At 35.9% G+C, this 25,151-nt stretch overlaps 1 protein-coding gene across 3 annotated transcripts in view; it reads left to right on the forward strand.

The window, feature by feature from the left end:
* LOC120625402 (protein Fe65 homolog) overlaps nt 1–25,151 on the forward strand; it is a 70,821-nt gene that overhangs the window by 20,763 nt on the left and 24,907 nt on the right. For 2 of the 3 annotated variants that reach the window (XM_039892453.1, XM_039892454.1), the window contains exon 2: nt 20,220–20,358. In XM_039892453.1, the coding sequence (XP_039748387.1) occupies nt 20,220–20,358 (139 nt within the window). Of the gene's footprint in view, nt 1–14,990; nt 15,070–20,219; nt 20,359–25,151 lie in introns of those variants that run through there. The other variant, XM_039892455.1, reaches the window with a different exon arrangement.

The following is a 25,151-nucleotide window of genomic DNA, read 5'->3' on the forward strand; positions in this document are numbered from 1 at the left end:
TAGGGTGCAGGGTGTTCGTGATTGATCAGACTTGAACCGGCGACCCGTGAACGTTGCGTGAGCTTCGTTCGGAGTGCACTAACGAGGTGCGATTAGTTTGTTTGGGAAGTTAATGGACGATTGGGGATTGAAAATTTTTATCTTTTTGTTGACAAATTACGTGTTTCCCAAAATATTACTCTTGTCTGAACAATGTCCTCTAACACTGGGCAATTTCGAAATAACAATTAATATTGAAATTTATGGAGCACAGTCATTGACTTTTATAATTTGCACTGGACGGTGTCCATGCCTGGTATTGTCCCAATAAATGACAAAAATTACTAATGAAAAAACATTGCATCATCTTCATCAACACATTACCAGTCTACTGTAGGGCATGGGTCTACTCTCAGAATGAGAAGGGTTTAGGCCGTAGTCCACCACGCTGGTCATGTGCAGATCGGTAAACTTTACACACTTTTGAGAACATCATGGTGAGCTCGCAGGCATGCCGGTTTTGTCACAATGTTTTCCTTCGCCGTTAAAGCAAGTGACATCATCATATCGGCCCATTACCGACCAACATGGCACAGGTCTTCTTCAAAAATAAGAAGGGGTTAGCAAGCGACATATAATTAATTTTTTTATAAACAGGTGGATCGTTTTTCAAGAGATACTCATTACCAGCCCAGAGCCTACAAATAAGTAAATGCGAGTCCCGATCCCGATTTATATGATAATCGATGAAGCCTACCAATCCGCATTAGAACAGCGTGGATAATGTCTTAAATTTATATATTTTATTTATCTTCATCTTATTTATATTAATTAAATGCAAAACATTCAGTCAATACCATCTCACATTTGTGGTATTCGCTCGATGAACTTTGTACGATGCAAAACAGCGACCATTAGAAAAGAGAGGACCGGATGATACAAAATTACCACTTTCAATTTTTTTTATTTGTCTGCAGCAATAGGAGGTTTCCTAAATTTTTTTTACACATCATCCCATAATTGAGGCGAAACAAAAATAAATAAATTAAATCGCACCATATTTGTGTGCCTATTATGTACAAATTCGAGCGAATTATGAGTACCTACTATGTAACAATTTAAAAAAAATTTAGGTTAATTTGTTTATTATGTGTAATTTTGGGCTCTTAGTTATAGATTTGAATATAAGTTGTTAATTTCAACTCGAACAAACTGACCATATGAAAGGTATACATACAAATAAAAGTATGTAGATAAATTGGATTAAGAGAATTAAAACCGCCATTTTTCTCAACTACTTTATACTCTTAAAAACCGGCTATATCAGCGGCGATAGCTTAGTGGGTAAGGCTTCGGCTTTCCTTGAGTGGAGACCGAGTTCGATCCCCAGCGGCACCACTGACTTTAAGGAGCTATGTGCGTTTTTAATTTAAACAATTTAAATATCACTTGCTTTAATGGTAAAGGAAAACATCGAAAACTTGCATGCATGCATCTCCATAATGCTCTGAACGTCGTGTGAAGTCTATCAATTCGCACTGTGCCAGCGTGGTGTACTACACCCTATTATTTTAAGAGGGGATCTCTGTAGTGGGCCGGTAAGGGTTTTTTTTTTAAATAATGATGATGATACAATACTGCCTACCAGTACAGTAGGGCCATTAAGTTAAGTTAGCTACTACGAATAACTTATACCAAAATTTAAATACCTACAGTTACTGCATGTCTGGTTAAGGTTAAGAATTAAAAACAAGGGCTTTATGTAAACTTTTCAGTTTCCGACTTGATTTAATATCATTTAGGTAGACACTGAATAGACCTGCTGGTACTCGAACCCAAAACCTATTCCCAAATCCAGTAACCACTTCACCGAAAAGGCAGTTGGCATCGATAGGAATTACGGTTCAAAGCTAAATCTGGGCCACACAAGAATGCCTACATTTAACAAAATGGCGCGCAATCTGGAACATTGCGGGGTCGTTGACTCCCATACATTCAATGGTTATAATAACCATTCAGTGTATGGTACGGTTTAACCTTATTTAGTTTGTTTAAGGCGCGCTTCCCATCAATATCGTTTTATTTAAAATTTTTAGAAACGATTTTTAGAAATCCATTGTAAGTCAAAATCAAAATACATAGAAATATTATTCGGAAGTAACTGTGTATGTTATCATTTCACGTCTAAATCACTGAACGGTTGTCAATAAAATTGGCTGCACTGAGTAGGTATTTTTAGCCAGGAAAAAGGCACAGTTTCTTGTCAGTTTGACAGCTTTTTAGTCATTGTCCGATTTGTAAAATCTTTTTTGCGGTTGAGACCCCAATAATTGAGGAAGATATTAATCATTGTACTTTTGTAGTTTGGGGTATATTTGCTTGAATAGCGAATTAATATTTTTGTTAGGAAAAACTTATTAGAAGTTGGATGCGGATGGAGTCTATAAAATCCAAAAAAATCAAAATTCGTTTATTTCAATTAGGCCTAATATAAGCACTTTTGTAACGTCAAGTCTGTCTGTGTGTAGTGACTCTACCACCGGTTCGGAGATTTAGCTTGGCAGATTCTACCAAGAAGAAGCCGGCAAGAAACTCATCAGTTGCTCTTTTCCAATATCAACAATTTACATTTTACATTTTAAAATTCATTTTTCTATCTTGTGAGAGATGAAAGCAGAGCCTGGATGCTTCCAAGCAACCGTTAAGGAATTTATCAATTTTATAGTAAAATAAACCTCGCTGTAATAAATTTGTTTTAACATCTTCTTTAAACTTATGCATTGGTAGGTCCAAAATTACGTTTACATTCCTAAGGAATCATATTATAAAAGCTTATACTCAATCCCACAATTGACTTTTGCACCTTTTGCAGACGATATGCAGATGTTTCTAATTTATGACCATTTCTTGTAAGTCGACTGTTTATATCCACACTGTTTATGTTTATGTTTATACTTTATTACCACCCTTATGACGAAGACGTGACACCAAGCAATTAAGAGCGTTCTATGTATGGTTTAATATAACTACCAGTACCGCTTACAGGTTAGCCCGCCTGGTTAGGTGATAGTGCTGTCTAGGGCTAACTTGTTGTGGTATAAAAAAGGCTTCATCATCACTTACTATTGGATGAGATTGCAGACAAAGGCTTTAAATTTAATAAAAAAAGTGGATGTTTAGCCTTCCATCAGACTTAAGAAATAGCTAAAAGGAGACAAACAACAAAATTTTTCTCGTTTTACCACAAACTTAGTCCGAGCTTAAAAGTAGGAACGTTCTATAAGTCTTAGCCTTAATTATTAAATCACCCTGTCTACCTTTTAAAACGGCATTTAGTTATGCACCTACTTGCCAGACAGGTCTAAGGTCAAATAAGTAATTAATGTATTCACAAAAAAAGACAATGTTAAAATTGTATACATTGATATTTCAAGTGGTGACCTTAACTTCTACACTACAATTCTTAGAAAGTCGTATTTCTACATAATATTTTTTTATGTTGTAATAACTTGTTTAGGAGCGATTATCTATTAAAACATTTTTCAATTAACAAATTACAAAGTTTTGATGAGCTAATAGCTTAGTTGATGTCAAGGTAGATACTGCCAATTTCTTGATTTCAAAACAATCCCAAAAATTATTGGCACGTCCAGAAATTAAACTCAACACCTTGTGATCCTCACCTAGACCAGCGAAACAGATAACAGATTAAAATATATTAAGTGAGAAATATATAAATTTTAAGTGCATATATAAATTACGGAAAAAGCAGATTTTGAACCATCTCTCCGACATATTAGTTTCGGCATCGGTTGTATGAGATCAGGGACTTGATTGGCAAAGTACTCGGGCTGCAATTGCTGCAAAGACGAGGATTGAAATCCTGCCATAACAGTTACAACTTATAAACTCATATAAAAAAAAAACATTTATTTCAAGTAGGTAGGTCTAATTTATAATCACGGTCTAGCTTATAGGCTATAGGTACGTGGGTACGAGTTGCAAAAACCGCATCCAAATTGACATACTAGATTTATCAGGAATGACAGTCAAAAACAAATATTGTTAGGTACTATTTCACGAAACAATTTTATCGTTTAAAAGCAGTTCCGAAATTGGCTTATTTCCCCTGTAAAGCCTCCAATAGTCATAATACCTAAGAATCTATGGGCTTAACTTTCTAGGTCACTTCAGTCCGGGTTTTGCTCTGAATCGCTGGATTAAACCTTTCAAATGCCTAAAACTAAAAGCTGAATTCAGAGTAGACCGTTTCACGTAATACCTACCTTGCGCTAGAATGAGAAATATGTTTTCAAATATACTTCATTTTTGTTACCTTTTATATGAGGTAAAAATGTTTTCATTCTCTATAGTGTAAAGGGATTTTAAGACTTTAGCTTATTGCTGTGCTTTAAATAGGAAAAACTTTAGTCAAATTTACATTGTGGGATCGGATGGGTCAAAAAAAAAAAAAAAAAAAAAAATAAAGATATTTGTCTGTATGGTTGTCCTATTTAACTGTTAAAGACATGTAAGGAAAAATAGACTAATTAAAGGCAACTTTAAATAATTATATGAATCGTTCAAAACTATTTTCCAGTGTCCATGAGATTGGGAGACATAACAGTCCAAATATGTCATATAAAATTTGTAGTGACAGCCTTCCTTAACATCACCGATTACAATATCAAAATGGTTTTGTTCCTATATAATGAGATGTACGCAATACCAAGGACGTAACCAGCTTCTGGCCTAGCGCCTAGCAAGTGAAAATTAAAAACGCACATAACTCCAAAAATTCAGTGTTGCGTGCCGAGGCCGAAATCGGTCTTTACGAAAGGAAATCCGAAGCCTTACCCGCTAGGCTATCACTGCTTCTTACGAGAAAGATATTCATATAATATTATTTAACACCGCAGTCGGGTAAACAAATATGATACAAAGACGAGTCCAGCCTTAGTAGAGTGATTACCGCACGTATTCGACCGCATCTCCGGTCGATACTTCTGATTGCAATTTGATATAACGTTTAGTAAATCACGTAATTGTTATGTTTATAAAATTACGAAATGCATTCCTATATAATTAAATTAACAAGTTCGAAGACTCAAATCGGAATTTATAAATATCTACTAGTGTTGCCCAAATGCAAGAACAAGACGAGACTTAGCCAGTCTTGGTCTTGGTCTTGCGCCAATACACCTGGTCTTGGTCTTGGTCTTGGTCTTGCGCTCCCAGTCTTGGTCTTGGTCTTGGTCTTGCAGCAAGAGTCTTGCAAGTCTTGCAATTACCTATTAGTCTATTACTATTTATTAAAGTTTACTTTAAATCTTAGAAAAACGTATTAGAATTGGAACATTGTGAGCTTGAATTAACATAGCCATAGTAAAGATCAAGCAGATTAATAAATAACTGAAGATTTGATAAGAAATTCGAAAAATCAACTGACCTATATGTCGTTTTCCATGGAAGTAACTGTTTCTTAATAAACATTTATGATTTATAAGCTTACATTTGCTAAAACATGTAAAAAAACAAATTAATTACAATAACTTGACTGTATTTTAAAGAACAATACTTATCTGTCTAGAAAGAGATTGAACCCTCAACTTATAAGAAATTTAATAAAAGAGTTTTACGATTTATCATTTATTTGAATAAAAAAAAAAATACAACACAAATCAACAGCTTTATCATTAGGTTATGATACTTTATATCAATTCTTTTGACCAAGAATTAATACAAAGTAACCATCTGGCTGACTCATCACTTAACCTATTTCTATGTTTTCTAATTACTAATGATGCTTTAGAAAATAACCTCTCAGCAGGTACTGAAGTTGCAGGTATTGAGAGAAAATCACGGGCCATTAACGATAAAATCGGATACTCTGTCTCATGCGTCCTCCACCAATCTAAAATCACCAATCTGAAACTTATTTATTCTTTGGAACACCTGTAGGTACTCTTAAAATTCGAAATTATTTTGCATGAATAGTGTCAAATGTTATGATTTCGGCGCGGCGGCAACGATTGTTTTAGATTTCAAAAGAAGCCGCCGGCGCGTGTATCATAACCATGTACTTCCGAAAAGCGGCAAATTTCTTTGAGAAGTAAGTACAAAACCTTTGATGCCGCATTATCAAAGTGCCGATGGTTAAAACATAACTATGCATGCACTCAGTTTGATTTTAATAGATATTTTTTTATTCGCTATGTTTATGGTATTAGTCGTAATGCGCATAGGTCCAGTTTTTCATATTCTTTGATATAGTTTTTTGCGTCTCATAGAATTCCTAAGCGTACCTACCTACCTATACACCGAACTGTTACACCTAACTACTCCGTGAAATAGCGCTAAGTCCTAGCTGCAAGACGCAAGAGTCTTGCAGGCTATGTCTTGTTCTTGCTCAAGTCTTGCACGGTCAGTCTTGGTCTTGGTCTTGCTAAAAATACGCGGTCTTGTTCTTGGTCTTGGTCTTGCAAAAACGCAAGAACAAGACCAAGACTGCAAGACCAAGACTGAATTTGGGCAACACTAATATCTACTATCATTATAATTATTATGTCTTGTGGTGACGGCAGATCAGAATACAGTTATCGCCTATCCTTCTCTTTCCACGGGTGTTATTCGAGGCGACTTATTCAATAGTATATACCGGGGCAAATCCACGCGGGCCGTCACTCGAGGCCGGTTATACACTCCGAGAGCGCTCAATAGGTATGGTGAGGGCACAAAAAATCAATTTAGTTACTCGCCTAATTAATGAATCATCTACTGATATTCGGCTCCATATTAACCCTCGTAATTTTAAGGAAAAACTGAAGTCTTACTTTTCAGGTATCTTATGACATTTTATACCTACACAATTTATATATAATAAACTGGCAAAAATGTTCCCTTTGTTAGCATATATAACAAACCCGGGTGGTTTTCTGGTGCTAGATTTAGGTAAGTATTTTTCTCTTTGTAAACTTTTATTTATAAAGAAAATTATAAATAAGTAACGATGACGATAGCAGGATACATAACGGACGTCTGTGCCACAACTACCATCTACTGCGATCACAAACCCGTTCTCCCCAGCGTGGTGATTATGGCTAAACCCTTCCGTCGAGATAGGCCTTTCCAGTTTAGGACAGTTATAGATTTTTGATGATGATGACGATTATAATTTTGTTGACCTCTCTGGCGCAGTGGTGTCACATTGTTGTCATTCATGTGGGAGGTACTGGGTTCAAATTAAGGAGCCATTTGGGAATTTGCAACTCCTTGACGGCCGATTGGCGCAGTGGGCAGCGACCCTGCTTCCTGAGTCCAAGCCTGTGGGTTCGATTCCCACAACTGGACAATATTTGTGTGATGAACATGAACGTTTTTCAGTGTCTGGGTGTTTATCTATATATTGTAAGTATTTATGTACATCATTCATAAAAAATATTCATCAGGTATCTTAGTACCCATAACACAAGCTACGCTTACTTTGGGACTAGATGGCGATGTGTGTATTGTCGTAGTATATTTATTTATTTACTGGTCAGAACTGAGCAAGTTCTGGTGAAAGGCTTCCACACCCAACAGACAAGACGAGCTGCCAAGCGATTCAGCAATATGGGCGCCAGGATAAATACCAAGCCTACCCGATAAATGCGGAATGGATTTCATATTAACTTCCGAGCGCAGCAAGGGTATTCTATCTAGAATCCTTAGTGTAGCGCAAAGTGTCGGGCGCCCAAGACGAATACAGGATTCAATTTGCGCTAAATACATTTTATGAAATTTACATTCCATAAAATAATTAAGGCTAGTTAAAGATAGAAATCAATGCAATGGGTCAGACATATAAGTTTTAGAAGGAATTTTCAATAATTTATACTCGATTTACAATTTTGAAGAGGGAAACGGCCACCATTAATTAAAGCAAATTAGCAACATTTAACTTAAGAAAATGAAAGGGACTATATTCTAATGCTCGTAGTAATACCATCATTTAACAGGCTTTTTTCGGATGCGTGTCGTTTCTTAATTCAAAGCACATTACAACCCATAGAGGTAATGGATTTAAGTACATTACAACTCCGCTAAGCCTTATAAATGTAATGACGTACTTTACATGTAGATAACAGGTCTTGTTATAATAAAAAAACATTGTCGACCGGTTGGTACGAAACAGTATATTAAATAAATGGAGATACAATTTTAATTCTTTAATAAATTGATGAAAACGCGGAAATGTAAAGTTCAACTTGGTAAATCTGAAGGTTATAATGTTGAGCGTAACAGCATCATCATCAAAGATGAGATCATAGTTAAGCGCAAACCTGTCAACAAGTCTTTTTGATAAATGCTGTTCTAGGGAAAATCGCTTGCATACTATTCGCCTATTCATTCTTGATTTGAGATCCATAAGCTATCGGGAAAGGCGGAAGGCGAAAGGGGATTTTGCGAATTAGATATGAAGATGCAAAGCGCTTCGTACAAGTCCAAACTCCATAGGATATCCACTAAGTAAGAGAGCAGATCCTTACGATGCCTTGCAGTACTATGGTAGAATATTGTACCTAAGAACCTAAGAACACATTCCGAAAAACGTTTTCTAAATTACCGATAGATAGGCGATTTTGCGACGGTGTTCATAACTTTGAAAGTACCTGACTGTTTTATGGTAATAACAACCCTCAAAGCACCATACGCACCGTGTTGCTCCAGATGTTGGAGGCCAAGATAATTTCGCGCAGAAATTTATAAAAAAATATACATAATTCCCATATACCTACAGTATATGGGAATTATGTATATGTATAACGATTAACCACTGGAATACATTATACCGATAGATCTTACTTTATAAACATAATGTTAATTTACGCAGTATTGAATCTCGAATAGTTTTGATGGCTAACCAAACGCTTTGGCTACTCAGTAATTTTTTGGTTTTTATATCGTCCAAGATGCGAGCAACTGAATAGATATAGCAACGTGAATAGAAACATTTTTTTTATTATTTAGCCTTTAATAAATAACGTGTATCTGGTTTAATAACGTGTATCTGGTTTTCTGTAAATCTTAAATAAAACGAGCACTACAGATAAAACCGCAAAAACCTGTACAAAGAGTGAAAAAAGTAACGCAGAGGATACGTTCTGAACAATTTTTATTCATTTGCATTTTTATGATACAGTATTGTGGATTTTTAATGATGTACTTAAGGTGTCTATCGAATTTCTTACAAACATCGCTTACTTATAGCAGTATTATTTAGAAATTGCATAACTTGACGTCACTTAAATAAGGATTATTATTCTAAAACAAGAGCTTCAACGATATTACAATAATTAACTTTAACCGAGATTAATGAGGACAATAAGCCCACTGAGGTATAAAATTAAAATAATGGATAATTCCACAGTTTTTCTAGAAGTGACCTTGAATTGTACGTTTCAGTGGGGTGCTCTTATAGAGACATTAACGGGCAAACTTAGCTCAGCTGCCTGTGCAGTCAGAAGAATTTGATAGTTTACAGACGTTGAAACTGTTAGGCTTGTCTATTTTGCGAACTTTCACAGTGTTACGAGTATGTCCAACGGGATCTTGCTATGGGACAAAGCGACTGATATAGATATTTACAATTAGTGATATCAGCATATCGTCTAAGAAAAGTGCAGAAAACCTTTGTGGGACTGAGTATATGCTTTTATAACATAATACCGAAGGTAATATTAGATTTACTTTTACATAAGTTTAAAGAAAGTGTAAAAACACATTTAATACATCGAAGTTACTATACTTTTAATGAATTTCCTAAAGACTAGGTTTCCTGGAAGCAAGCCGCGCTCCGCTTTTATGTCACATAAAATAGAACAATGATTGTTAAATAGTAAAATGATGTTGGAAAAAAAAACTGCTGAGATAGAATCTGGTACCGGTGGTAGAGGCACTACAAACAGACATGTCGTTGCAAAAGTGCCTACTTGGAATAAATGAATTTTGAATTATTATTTTTTTATCTCATTAATGCTTTCGTTAAGTTCATCATCCCCAGCATGTTATTGAGCCACGGCTTGGCACAGTCTTCTATTGTAGGACGGAGGAATAATTTACGCATTTATATAATTGTATAGATATGACATATTTTATATTTATTTTTGGTTAATAAGGCTTTGGCTTCCCTTATGTAATTCGAGCCCCGACACGCACCTATAACTTCTTTTCGTAGTAATGAACGTTCCAATTAATTTTGAAGGAAAACATCGCGAGGAAACCTTCATGTCTGAGAGTTTTCCATAATGTTCTCTAAGTTTACGAATATGCCCTTTTCCAGCGTGGTAGACTCCGGTCTACACTCTTCTCGCTCTGTCAGGATACTAGATTTTCATCCATAGTTATTATTTTCAATGCAAAAGTGTGGTTGTTGGTTTGTTTGTTTGCACTTTCTTCACGCCCTAACTAAGCAAACAATCGACTTGATATTTGACATAGAGTTAGTTAAAAAGACGGAGGGTATCATAGGCTAATCTTTTTATCCTAGAAAATCAAACGGTTCCCACGGGATTATCAAAAAACCGTGAAAAAAAACTCGGACGAAGAACACGGGCAAATGCTAGTTACCAATAAAAATAATATTGACGAGATCATTTTGCCGTAAAGCTATAATTAATAAATGTTTTATACTTTAAATTTGACCCAGTCACCCGCTTTCGAATTACGTGTAATTCTCAATGAAAGCGAGATCTCATTAGCGAACAAATAACATAAATATATACTTTATATTATGTTTCTTTCGCACGGTGCTAATTGCTCTTGAAAATCACATGTAAAGTTGAGTTCACACACGTGAAATTAACGCTGGTTCTGGTTCTGCCTGGCAAGGTGCACCTCTTTACCTTACTTATCGGTGTATATTCCATAGTATACTAAGCAAAGCTTATTTTTATCTAGGTCCATTACCGGCCCACTACAGAGCACGGGTCTCCTCCCACAATGAGGGGGATTTAAATCGACTACCCCGCTAGCCCACTACAGGTTGGTGGACTCTACACACCATTGAGAACATCATGGAGAATTATCAGGCATGCAGGTTTCCTCACGATATTTTGCTTCACCGTTCAAGCAAGTGATATTATAATTACTAAAAACGCACATAACTTAGAAAAGTTAGAGGCTGGGATTCTACTCTGAGCTCGTCGAGCTCCTACCAAATGCGCTATCACCGCTTTTGATTATCTGTATCAATTTAAACAAGCTTTTAAAATTTAAATATTTTAGTATTAATGCAAATTTAGAAAGGTAATACGTATTGTATTACGTTGCTTACATTTATGTTAATATAATGAGAATAAAAGACGATATAAGGCTTGATTTAGGATCTACAACCTGCCTAGGTAATCATCTGCCGATAGCTTTAGTATGCAGATGCGATCGACATTGACATTTCAAGAACGTTTTTTAAAAGTTAGTACGGTTGACCAAGCGTCGTACTCCTAATTATTACGCTCTTGTTAGATTTCTTATGGCCATTTGAATGCCATCCTTATGTAATTAAATTAAAGTTGTAATTTTTATACGATATAGAACATTTTGTAGCTTACAGTGTCTTAAACTTAGCATGTTTTTCTAAACCTGAGAGCATGCCCGAGGATACTCACACTTGCGCGCACTGAATACATTCAGTCTAGCATCTAGGATTTTTTAACTAGACCTAGGTACTCGTTTAATAACAAGTTTGGAAGCAGTTCGCTTCGCTTTCATCAATGATTATTAATCATCAAAAATTTACGTTTATGCTGAAAAAGCTTGTTCTTGTCAGCTTCTTTCCGGAAAATCTGCTGAGATAAAGTCACTACAGACTGACTAACTTGTAGTTTCAAAAGTGAAAGCATTCTTGAAATAAACAATACAAAAGTGTTTAAAGTGTTCAATTTTACAATTCATACAAAATTTCAACGTATTTGGAGTAGTGTTTTTCTTTTTAACATTATGAAGCTTTTGAAACTTATTGTTTCACACTGCGAGTAATTTAAACTGCATTTCAGTTACTTTATTCTAGCAGCTCTAGCATAAAATATAACGTAACAAAAAATATATGGTTTTCTTTACCCTATTTATGACGAAAAGATTGTACGCGTTATGCGATTCAGCAAAATAGAAGATTTTGCCGAATATGAATGATAGAAAAAAAATTACAAAGCGACGTCTAACGAAAATTATAAGCACATTTATCTTACACTATTAAAATATATTCTAATAAATAAAATAATAAATTTTCTCAATGTAACTTATTAAAAATTTGGGATACAATCAATAAAAATACTACATAAATACATATATACAGAATATTTTGGTTGTTTTAAATTACTTATTTGTAACTACAGATGTATCCTCTGTGGAGGTAAAATAAATTGAATAAAAATATATACCTTAATTTATTATCAACTCGACGACTACAGCTGACTGTATAAAAATTGCAAAATAAAAAAAACAAGTTTCCAAATGCAACGTTGCATATTGAAATCGAATCTAAACATGTCACGATCTTAAGTAAGTCATTAGAAGCACCTGAGAATAGTTTAGTTATAAAAGTCATTGAGGTATGAGTCATCACTTTTGAATACTCTCTCATCTCACTCGACCGTTCTGGAGTTGTGGGAATGACTATGGTATTTTAAAATAACGGTCTAATCTTGGCTGATTCAACTTAACTTTTGAGTAACGTGAAAATTTAAAATTTTGAAATCTTCATGCTTCTCTGGAAGCATCAACATCGTGCATAATTTATTATTTTAAAATAAATTAAACACCCCGTAGGTATGAAAATAACACTCCACAAGCAAAATGCGTATGCAATGTCAATAAAAATATTATTTGTTTATTTATTTTATTTTATTTATCTGACAGCAATGTTTTTATTCGGTAATTGATTTTTCCCCAATCAATTCGGTCTGCCTAATATTCTGTGTACTACTTATGTCTTAGTAATTCAAATATGTAATTTTAAAAATGGCTGCGCCCAAATTGCACATTCACACGTTACATTACATAATTAAATTTATTTTAAATCTTGTATTATAAATGTAATATTATGGATTGAGTTGAACAAATAAATTGAAATTTAAAATTGAACGTTAGTTTACATAAAAACTTTACACTTAGGCTACAGAACGAAGTGTGCTTGTATGACCTAACAAAAAGAATTAGCTGTATAATAATTAGTTATTTCCTTTTCAGTGCACGTAATAGGAAAGAACAAATTATATCCAGATTGAAAAGAAACAAAGGCATTTAGTTCTCACATAATTGCGATCGCTATACTTCGCACCTTGATAATTACTATCTTAACTATGAGAATAAGATGTTTTACGATTTTACAGTTCACTGCTTTGTAAGGAAAAAGTGATAACTAATCGCGTTCATTTCGATAACAAGCCTCACAAATCTGTCTCATATAACATTCAAATGAGCATTTCTTGTGTACTAATTTACCTATACTCTGAACTAATAAAGGGAGGTTTTCACGACCTCCCTAGCGCAGGGGTGAACGCTAGGGTTTTAAGTGGAAGGTCCCGGGCTTAATCCCGGTTTTGTTAGCGATTTTATAATTTCAGTCTTTTTTCTAGTATGGTCTAGTGAGAGGCTTTGACCGTGGCTAGTTACCACCCTACCGACAAATACGTGCCCGTGAGAGATTTAGCGTTCCGGTACGATGCCGCGTAGAACCGATTAGGGTTACGTATGGGCTTAGTGCAACTGCCTTACCACTAACAGGTTAACGCGCTACCATATTCTCAGACTTCACCATTATTTACCACCAAGTGATCGCAGTCAAAATATAAAATAGATAAATAGAAAATAGGTATGTATAATATATACCTATTTTCTAATATAGATATATATATATGTATATATATATATATATATACAGGCTTAAATTATAAGTAGTAGAAAGCTCTCGCCCTGTAGTTGTTCACATTTGAACTTTTGTTCTAGGATTTGAGAAATATTTATTTATTTATACACTTTATTTGTACACCACAGATAGGAAAAAAAAACAATGGACACAACAAAAATAAACTAAAAAAGTAGGATACAAAGGGCGGCCTTATCGCTTAGTAGCGTTCTCTTCCAGGCAACCTTAGGATAAAATATTAAATATTTAACATAGATTAAATATTTTAGGGAAGCGGTGATAGCCCAGCGAGTAGGACTTCGACTTCACTTTCGTTGGGCCGAATTTCAGCACGCACCTCTAACTTTTCTAAGTTATGTGCGTTTTAGGCAATATTAATATCATTTACTTCAACGGTGAAGCATAACATCGTGAGGAAACCTGCATGCCTGAGAGTTCTGCATAATGTTCTAAATGGTGTGTTGGGTCCAACAATCCGCACTGGGCCAGCGTGGTAGAGTAAGACTTTAACCCCTTCTCAGTATGGAAGGAGACCCGTGCCCTGTAGTGGGCCGGTAATGGGTTGATATGATGATAATTATGATTACATAGAAACTCTACTTGATACTGTTCTGTAATTTAACACCGACAACAGCGCTCGAACCACGACTCTATAGAGTCACAGTGTAATGTATCTATACAGAAATAACAAGATTAAATAAATTAATACTGAATTTTTAAAAGAATAATGCCTCTCGACCTTTCTGTTCCTATCCAAGTACAAGTTTGTATACATATACAAACTACAAGGCTGAGAGATTTCTGGTATTTCTATTCAACTCTGTATGTACCTTTCTACTAATATTATAAACATCAACTGTACGATGCCGAATTTACAAATTCTTGCGTCCATCCTCGAGTAAGTTAATCTTGTCGAATCACTTACCTAAGAAGTTTTACCTTCAACCTCTGCTTTCTGCGGTTACCTTCATTTCTTTATGCTCATTTCATTTATATTCTAATCACGCTATACACTATCTCACATACTTACCTAACAGTTAAGTATCTACATTACGTAGGCAATATTAAAATTCGTACGCCGATGTGTCCCTAGCTTTCCGCAGTGACACTCCGCATAGTGATGTGCCGTGAAAGTGTTGACAGAATGTGTTAGTGCGGCACCAACATGGGATTACATAAACGAGGAAGTGAGTATAATAATATAGATTAAATGTGTCAATTTCTATAATAATGTGTTACTTTTGGGTTAATGTGTTACAAGTATATAGGTGAATATGGTTCGTACATAATAAAAGCAGACGATCATATTTAAGATATGTAGAGGTAATTCTTAAATGAAGACTCACAAGTCCCACGAAAACGTATTATCAGCTGATCGTTTTCTTAAGTAGGGAGGTATAGGTTTTTTTAAGAATATCGTCAGAGTAAATAAACGTTATGCGTTTGGATAATAAAAATCAGTTGACCAGAGATTACTACTTTAAAGTGTTTTTTGTGTTGCGATAATTGACATTATTATTTGGGCGTCGTCGCTTTTCTACTGGAACTTGAACATGGGTCTTTTGCGTGGTGCTTCCAGCAGCTACCTATAACTTAAAGTTTTCTTTTTCTTCTTTTGTTTTTTGGCTTATTACTTGATGATGTCTATTAACCTAACGGTGGTGTTTTTTCTTGCAAACAGAGAGGAAATCTTCTAAGAAGAAACACGACTTCCTGAGGGTGAGATCGGATTCAATAGTAACGGTTCCTAGATGCTATTTTAGGATTACACTTATTATATGTCCATCTCGAGTATTTAAACAGTTTCTGTGGCATCTCTCAGATCGCTGAAGTGGTTGTGGCGAACATAGGTGACAAACTAAAAAACATACACTCTTGCATTATATATTAATAATATGGGCATAAACTACGTGATATTTGTATATCGCTGCAAAAGATGCAAAGGTTTTTTGCGGGGTTAAATAAGATTCCGAAGGTAATTTTCTAAGAACATTTATTACAGCAAGGTTACTATATAATTGAATAATTGCATAATGGTAAGGAAATTTGGACTCAGTCGTGCTCCACAATATATACAAATTATGTTCATTTTGGAAAAGAGTAATGCTATGTTTCTCGCTGGTTTTTTCTCAGTAGAATCTGCCTCCAAACCGGTGGTAGAGTCACTACAAACATACGGGCTTGGCATTTCAAAAGCGCTGACTTTTCCTTCTTCTTGTGTATCTCCAACAAGCGTAAGCTTCATAAATTCCAGTCTATTTTCGCGATGCGAAATAATTCTGCTGCGTTCGCGATTCAAGTCCACTCTAAGGTCTTTTTCTGCAACCAACGCCTCTTCTTCCGGCAACTTCTTCCATCATAATTAGTTGCATGAGCATAAGATATGAATCTCACGTGCCCCAGATAAGAAATTTTTCTGACTTTGATGGTGGGCAAAAGTTTCTGGTGTTGGTTGACGCGTCGTAAAACTTCCACATTGGAATCTTTGTGAATCCAACTCATGGCCAACATGCTTCTATACAATTAATAAATAAATTTGGAATTTCAATTTTATACAGCAAAAAACGTTTTGCATTATACTGAAGTTTTGTACCGTGGACAGATATTGTAAGAAAGTGTAAATAAGACTTGTGCTCGATATCGATCGCGCGACCTTCGTCGACCCGGCCCGGTCTCCGAGCACGGCGTCTCGAGCCAGACGGCGTGCTATGTATGTAATTACATTCATTTTAAAACACTAGCTGTTCCCCGCGATCTTCCATATAACATACGCTAGCTAAATTTTTTCCATAAAAAATTTCATTCGCTCTTCTAAGACTCACCGTGTCGCTTAGAGGGTACAATGCCAAAGATCTGTTTGGTGGGCAGTATAAAGATTGAATTAATTATAAAGTACACCATACAAGTTCTCCTGCTTTTCGCAGAGTAAATTAAGCTTAATTTTCTATGATATGGGCTAACTCGTAATGGAACAAAAAAAAACCTCCCGACTCACCGTATCGCATCGCCCGTGCTATTACTCCGGTTTCACTTACTTTCTTATTGCTCGGCTCCTAAAGGTCGTAGATGTGATCGCCTTCTCGAGACTTGTGCTATCAATTATATAATATCGGTAGTTCCACAGACAAAATATTTTTTACCCTAATAATAAGTTTTAGGGGTCATTGGTTGAAAGGACAAATAATAATTTAAAATTAAAGTTCCCTTGTAAATCGACTATTTAGCGGTATCGAAGTAGCCGTTTTTATAGGACTATTTTTAAACGGCTTTAAGTATGTCAAAGTATGTAAATAAAGTACAAATCCCAAATAATACGTTTACTCTCCTTAAAATTGACTTCTTTCCAAATATTTAAACACTAAGAGAGTTTATACAACATGTAACGGAATTACGAAATAATATTATATATACGATTTTTATTTTTCCATGCAAACGAATTCAAAACATTCCAAGGGTATGACAACCCTTTTGAAGATAAAAGACCGACACGAGCATAGTATCACTCCTAACTACCCCCTATTAGTATAAATATTGCACGCGTGCGAAGCCGGGGCGGGTCGCTACTTATTTATTTATACTTTGTATAAATATTAACATATGTTCAAGATTTTTTTTGTCATTCAAAGAAAAACATAGCTTCTGGAATGAATAAATACTTATATGTACCGAACTAACTACCTAACCCCCTTATGATTTATGTCTCCGTGAAGTTCAAGCTCATGTGAAATGTAAATGCAGTAATGGATTATTATTATTACTGCATTCCTTGCAGGCTTGCCCTCTGACACAACAGTTGGCGTGCGTTAGGGTTTTAATTGCGCTTTGCACGAATACCTACCTCCTATGTTTAAAATAATAAAAATATAAATCCTTAATGAGCGCAACCCAACGCGTTCGATAACCCTTTCTGACTTCCATAAAGGGGAGGTTAGAAACTCGACGCGTTTATTTTTTTAGGGTTTCGTAACCAAGGGTGCCACTGCAGAAAGTTGCCATTAAATAACCTGTTAAATCCATATTCTGAAACCTAAATTTCCATCTGAGTTCATTTCAACTCGGTTTGCCCATACTTCTACGAGTACGTAATAGTTCTTTTGGCATTATTTGATGGCAACCACATCTATAGTGGCTTTCTAAATTTGGTGTTCAATGAGACACAGAGAAGCTCTGCGTAACCATTATACCACAGACTAAGTATAATTGGCCGAGTCGGCGGAGCATCTCTGCTTCTGGTGGCAAAATTCGCTTTCCATTGTCAGTTTATTGGTAGTCTGTTACAGTCTGTCAAATAACAACCAATCTGGTAAAAACATGGCATATATATTGGTTTTTCGATGCAGAGGATTTTTATTGACGTTATAGTTTCTTTATAAAAAAAGGGGCAAAAAGGGGTCTAATAATGTCTCCGCCATGTAACTGGGAGCTTAATAATTTGCTATAGCCCGCCACCAACAGGCACATCAGGCTTTGGGGGGGGCTTTCATAGCTTAAAGCAGTATTAGTTTAATATTTTTCATGTTCTTGTTTCAGAATTTTAATTCTTATTGAAGGGATGTCAAGGTTTGCTACAATAAAAACCATCATTTCAAAATACTACTATTATGTAGCACAACGGCTGAATGTAACTATTAAACGGGGCAATTGCGCCATCATTTTGGGTACCATGTCCATAAGTGAACAGTTAGACGGCTTATATTTCTTGTGAATATTTTTAATTTTGTCAAATTTATGTTCATAGAGTGATGCTATAATCTATATCTATACCTAGAAATAATAAAATCGCAATACTACTTTAAGAAATAATTTGTTCATTATAGTTAGGCCGAAGTACATCTTCGACGTTATCGTATTCGAGACTATTCTCAATTTCGTTAATCGAAAATGACTCTCCGATTGTTACACTACCTTGTACCTGTAGAAAAAGACTAGACACTAGGCAGGAGATATTTGTCTATTCTGTCATGTAATAATCTGCGTGTAAATAAGTCCTATTGACTCTTTGTTCGATAATCGAATGCGCTTCTAAGACAAGGAACGTGCAAATTCTGCTCGTGTAGTCTTATGAATAAAATGACAAATAATCTATCCAATTTGAAATCTTCAGGTCAAAGATAAAGTTTATGAGTGCTAGTGCCTTTATTTTGTGGCCCGTTTACCCCTCTTTATGCAAAAGGCCGTCAATTTGTATCTACTTCCAATCAGCAACCGATCTAGTAAATAATCTAGTAAATAATTTCCGAGTCCATCGATACGTCGCGTTTTAGGCCTCCCGTTTACCCCTCTTTATGCAAAAGGCCGTCAATTAGTATCTACTTCCAATCAGCAACGGATCTAGAAAATAATTTCCGAGTCCATCGATACGTCGCGACATGCCGGCACTTAGCCGGTATCCTGTAATCCGACGCTGAAGACCTACGACCGCTGGCGTCCAATCCAAGCACCCACATGTATCCACGTAGCCATGTTATATCAGCAATTCAGTAAAAAATATATGGCAATTACTGAAAATAATAATTACTCTGCATAGCCAATACATATGATTTTTGGCACCCTTCCTGGCACAGTAGTGGCTGTAGTCTTAAATGGGGTTGGGCATGGTCTGATTCTCGGAAGGGGTAACTTGGTAATTTTAAATCTAGCTTCTTCTAGCTTCTCATAGAAGATTGAAGTCATAGACAATGCACCCATATTTATATCAAAATAACCACCGGCACAATGTCATGAACATTAGCTATGACCAGTGGCGTGCAGAAAATCTCCAGTACGGGCTATAAATTCTTAATCGTAGACTTTTTATAACTCTTACAATGCTTATCTTTAAGTTTTTTGTAACTCGTACTGGAGATTTTCTTCATTTTATATCATCTGCATACCCTGTGCATACCCTCTATACACGCCACTGGCTACGACTCAAATATAATTGTACCTATTTCTTCGAAACTATTTACTAATTAAATAAGTTTTATCAGCGCATTTGTTAAAATTCTAATAAATTTAATAAAATAATAAAGGCATAAATCAAATTATAGTTATCCAAAGTTTAATTTTTTACCCACTTTATAAAATAACTGTATCAGTAGCCGATACGATAAAATGGGTTACGGGTAAGATTATTGCCCTAGCAGGTTAACCTGCCAGCAGGGTTACATGCGCGAAATAAGATAATTATGTCTACTATTTTCTCGTCCTATTTGTATTTGATATGACGAGATAAGGCGAAGACATAATTATCTTATCGCGCGCTTCTTAGGACGGCCTGGGAGATTGCAGTCAAGAGATAACTTGTAGTGAACAGAAATAATGTATGGATACTAACTTAACGTGTTTTTGTCATCAGAGAATGGTCTGCTCTCATACGAGAACCCGAACTACCATTTGGACCCGGCGCGCCTCGAGTCCGCGTTATACGGAGACCTGTACGACGACATGCACGACGACAAAATGCCTCTAGACTATGACTACCTTGACAATAGGAGGTAAGTCCTAACGTAATATAACTAAGTATAGCCCATTTTTTATTGTCTGTGTTTAAATTTAGGTTACCCTTTTATTATACTCGAAAAAACGTTTTCATTACCTATTCGAATTACGTTCATAGTTGATTGTGGGAAATGTCCCACTGCTAATCACAGAATGTAAATGTTCATTTTGGAAATTTTATCCACTAAGTAAGATTCTTACCGGCTTCTTCACGATAGTCAGCTTTCCGAACAGGTGGTTGAGTAGTACAACGGGTAGTAACCAACAGACATAGTTTACGTTTAAAAGTCCTTACAGTAAGTAGGCCTACTTTAAATAAATTAATTTTGAAATTAAACAATACAACTGCAGTAAACTAATCGGATTATAACACTTGAAAACGGATTATAACAATAAATCCGCCATAGTAATTTTTTTTTTGTTTATAATTATAGCCATTGTCGATTGGGATAGTGTAAAAATTCTAACGATTTCTCATACATCTATATCTGTTCAGGCATTTAGAAGTTATGGTAGAATTTAGAAACCTACATAGGTATATTACATAAACCCTGAAAACATAACCCTCTTTTTTGGGCAGGCATGTGAAAACATGCGGTTTTTTTATCGTCCGTTGAAAATTGACGCTAAATTCCAGTCCCACTCACTCGCTTTGTATATCCTAGTTGCGCGTATGAGGCATGAGCCATGATTAAATTACGAGGCAGAACAATTGAGCGCCGCCCGTGCATATCTTTGGATTGTGCAGCAAAAAACCAGGACATGTTTTTGTTAGCGTCAACTTCGGTTGGTATTGTTAAATTTTATGAGCGTATCAATGCCGGATTATGTCACGGTGGGGCCTGTAGTAAACTTGAACGAGGCGCCTTTGATTTTAATTATGTATAATCGCTTGGATTGTAGGGTATACATTTTCGTGTGTAACCTAATCTGATTAAAAGTATAGAGACAAAACTGACAATACTTTTATAACCATTACAAAACCTATATTTCCGACCAATTTGAAGATAATTAAAAACCTGTACACTTTACCAAATATTATACTGGTAGAATTTGCCTTGGCAAAACTCAATTTTATAGACATTGAGTTTTGCCAATGCAGATGTCTTTTTTCGCATATTATGCAATAAAGCATTAAAACAGAAAATAAAATATATATGTATTAGAGGATTACCCTGTTAATAAGAATGTTAAAAAAGTACTTAGATAAAGATAATAATTCTGTAACAAGAGCGTCAACAATATTAAAATAATATTAATAGAATGTCTTCCAGCTTAATGGTTAGGACTTTCGCCTTCCTTTCGGGAGGGATCGAGTTCAATCCCCATAATATATCTCTGAGTTTTGAGAGTACCTAATGGGCCTTTTAAGAAATGATCACTTGCGAAGATAAAGAAAATGAAAAAAAACCTAAATACCCGAGAGGCATGTGAAGTCCCGTTAGAAAAAAAACTTCGTATTCTAACAGGAGACCCGTGCTTTACCTATACGGTGTAATGGCTTGATATTGATGATGATGAAACTATCTTCTACATAGTTAGGTATGGAAAAGATCAAATATCTTCTTATATAAGCTCCCAAAAATATAATATTATCAAGTTCTAAAGCACACAACAAGTCTATCAAACATTCTCGTAGGTGCCCTGCAGCAATATAAAAAAATATAGAGAAACAGAAATAATGATTTGCAAAGTTGTTGCCAAAACGAGGCAACTTGGAACAGTTTTCTAGGTCAGCCATTCCTCATATATAAGAAGACTAGATGAATGCAATAAGCTAAGTTAAATGTTAGGTGGCTAAATACGAATACTTATAATTTTGGTTGTCGAATGTTTTCAAATTTACTAGGCTCTGCCGTTTCACCCGCGTTAATTAAAGTCCATTACTCAGATATTGCAGCCATTATAAGTAACGCACCCATTTATCCTATAAGAGTATGCCTTATTACTCATAAATTGGCGTAGAGCCCTGAACTTAACATTTTAAATTATTCAAGCTAAAGGCGTTCGCGGAATGCTAATAGCTGTACGTTCGTGCGACCCTAGTAGCTATGACACATTTCTTATGCAAGGCCGTGTTGATTCTTTTTTAGCTTAAGTTTTAGGTCATATCGACAGATAACACCCGAAATTTATAATCGACTATCATCAATAGTGTGTGAATGTTTACAATTTGAATTTGACAAACATGAGTATAAGCGGTGATAGCGCATTTGGTAAGAGCTAGACTTCACTTTCGGGGGTCGAGTTCGAATCCCAGCACGCACCTCTAACTTTTCTAAGTTATGTGCGTTTTAAGTAATTAGAATATCACTTGCTTCAACGGTGAAGGAAAACATCGTGAGGAAACCAGCATACCTGAGAGTTTAACATAAGGTTCTCAAAGGTGTGTGGAGTCCACCAATCCGTACTGGGCCAGCGTGGTGGACTACGGCCTTAACCCTGTTGTGGGAGGAAACCCGTGCTCTGTAGTGGGCCGGTAACGGGTTGAATGTGATGATGATGATGTTGATGATCAATAGCCTATAACGGTCCACTGCTGGACTAAAAGGCCTCTCCCAATAACCAACTGACCAGACGGGTTTGTGATCGCAGTAGATGTTAGTACAAGAACAGAGGACGCTGCTGTCCGTTCTCTCGTTCGTATACCCTACACGACTCGTACGAAACCGCGGGATGGTGTTGTGTGGTGACAACTGTATTATAATCTGCGGGCACCACACGGCATAAACAATAATAAATCTCAATTCACTCTATCATACAATTTCGTATTGCAAATCATCACATGACAGAATGAATTTGCTCTCCTTTAGCCATAAGCGATAGATTCTCAAACATCCGTAGGCCTATTTTATAATGGCTTTATGTCAATGTCAATATCAATCCATCTTGTGGCTTGAGCTGTAGTTTATTAGATCAAACATCAGGTTTTTTATTTATTTTTACTTTCTTTCATTCAGTCACTTTTCCTTTTATACATAGTTTAACAAAACCATTCTTAGCGGACACATAGGTAAGTTAAAGCAGCTATCTACAGTACTTATGCCACAATTAAGTCAATCCAGTAGTTTGAATTGTGCGATTAAAGATCAATTTGTCATTTTTTCCTTTTAGTAAAACATATTAATGCATGTTAATACTTGTTACGGCTTTAAGAATTGAACGAGGCACGGCTGGAGACTAATAATTTATGAATTCTGGACTAATACCCAATATTTCATCATCATCATCATCATCACATCAACCGATAGACGTCCACTGCTGGACATAGGTCTTTTGTAGGGAGTTCCAAGTTCCACGATTCTGAGCCGCTTGGATCCAACGGCTACCTGCGACGCGCTTAATGTCGTCTGTCCACCTCGTTGGGGGTCGACCAACGCTGCGCTTACCAGTACGGGGCTGCCATTCCAGCACCTTGGGACCCCAACGTCCATCCTTTCTCCGAACTATGTGCCCGGCCCATTGCCACTTAAGCTTCGCGACTCGTTGAGCTATGTCGGTAACTTTGGTTCTTCTACGAATCTCCACATTTCTGATTCGATCGCGTAGAGATACTCCGAGCATAGCTCTCTCCATCGCCCGCTGAGTGACTCTAAGCCTTCTTATGAGGCCCATAGTTAACGACCATGTTTCAGAGCCATAGGTCATCACTGGCAACACCCAATATTTACCAAAACATTTATGATCAGCAGGGCACAGGCCGGAGACAAAAATTATATCCCCTCACAGGGGATATAGTGAGGGGATATAATTAACCTGTCCACCTGCTAAAGTACACGAACATAGAATAGGAGAAGTTTACCCTCGTTTATAGATAGACTATTTACACACATAGATTATTTGTATATTATTTCGACTAGTGCGCCAGTGCTCTGAGAGTTGATAAAACTGTGGGAGAAGATACATTTTTATCATTTCCCCGGGGAGATAATTGTCTTCTACCCATGCTAACCGTGCTGGTAAATCAAACTCAGAACCTCGCAATTCAAAGTCGAACATATTTATTAACACTATGTCAATAAGGCAGTCGACGTTATGATGCACAGAGCCTTCAAAATTGAGTCACATATCCATTTATCCAATTACACCAAGTTATATTACTCATAAACCGTTCAGCCCTGAACTTAACATTTTTAGTTATTCAAGCTATTGGCTTTCGCGGTATGGGAAACATTTGTATGTTCAAGCGTCACACGCTACATGACACATTTCATAAGGTAGTTTTATGTTGTTTTTTTTTTTTTATAAGTTAGCCTTTGACTGTGCGCGGGTTCGAAATTTGAACTGGTGGTAGCAGTAAGAAGTAAAAAGTAATTTTATGAATGAATGTTTTTCAGTGTATATTTATATCTATTTATGTATATTATTCATAAAAATATCCACCAGTCCACTTAGTACCCATAACACAAGCTATGCTTACTTCAGGGCTAGATGGCAATGTCTGTAGTGTCGTAATATACTTATTTATGATTTATTTATTTATGTAGTAGTTTTAGTAGTTCGGAGCACAAAAAACCTTTTCTTTCTAATGTTGAGCTTATTACTACCACACTTTTTTATATTTTTATAGACATACCACACATTCTTTCAAATACGTATTATCTATGCACTGCCAGTAGAATGTTGTGATAGACTAGTGGTTAAGAATTTAGACCCCCTTTTTGTGGTACCGAACTATAACTTTTTTCCCGGCACGCAACTATAACTTATTGGAGTTATGTGCGTTTTAGGCAATTAAATTACTCTTGCTTTGCACGGTCAAGGAAGACATCGTGGCATGCCATGATAG

Source organism: Pararge aegeria, chromosome 7, assembly GCF_905163445.1.
Source record: "Pararge aegeria chromosome 7, ilParAegt1.1, whole genome shotgun sequence".
Taxonomy (NCBI): domain Eukaryota; kingdom Metazoa; phylum Arthropoda; class Insecta; order Lepidoptera; family Nymphalidae; genus Pararge; species Pararge aegeria.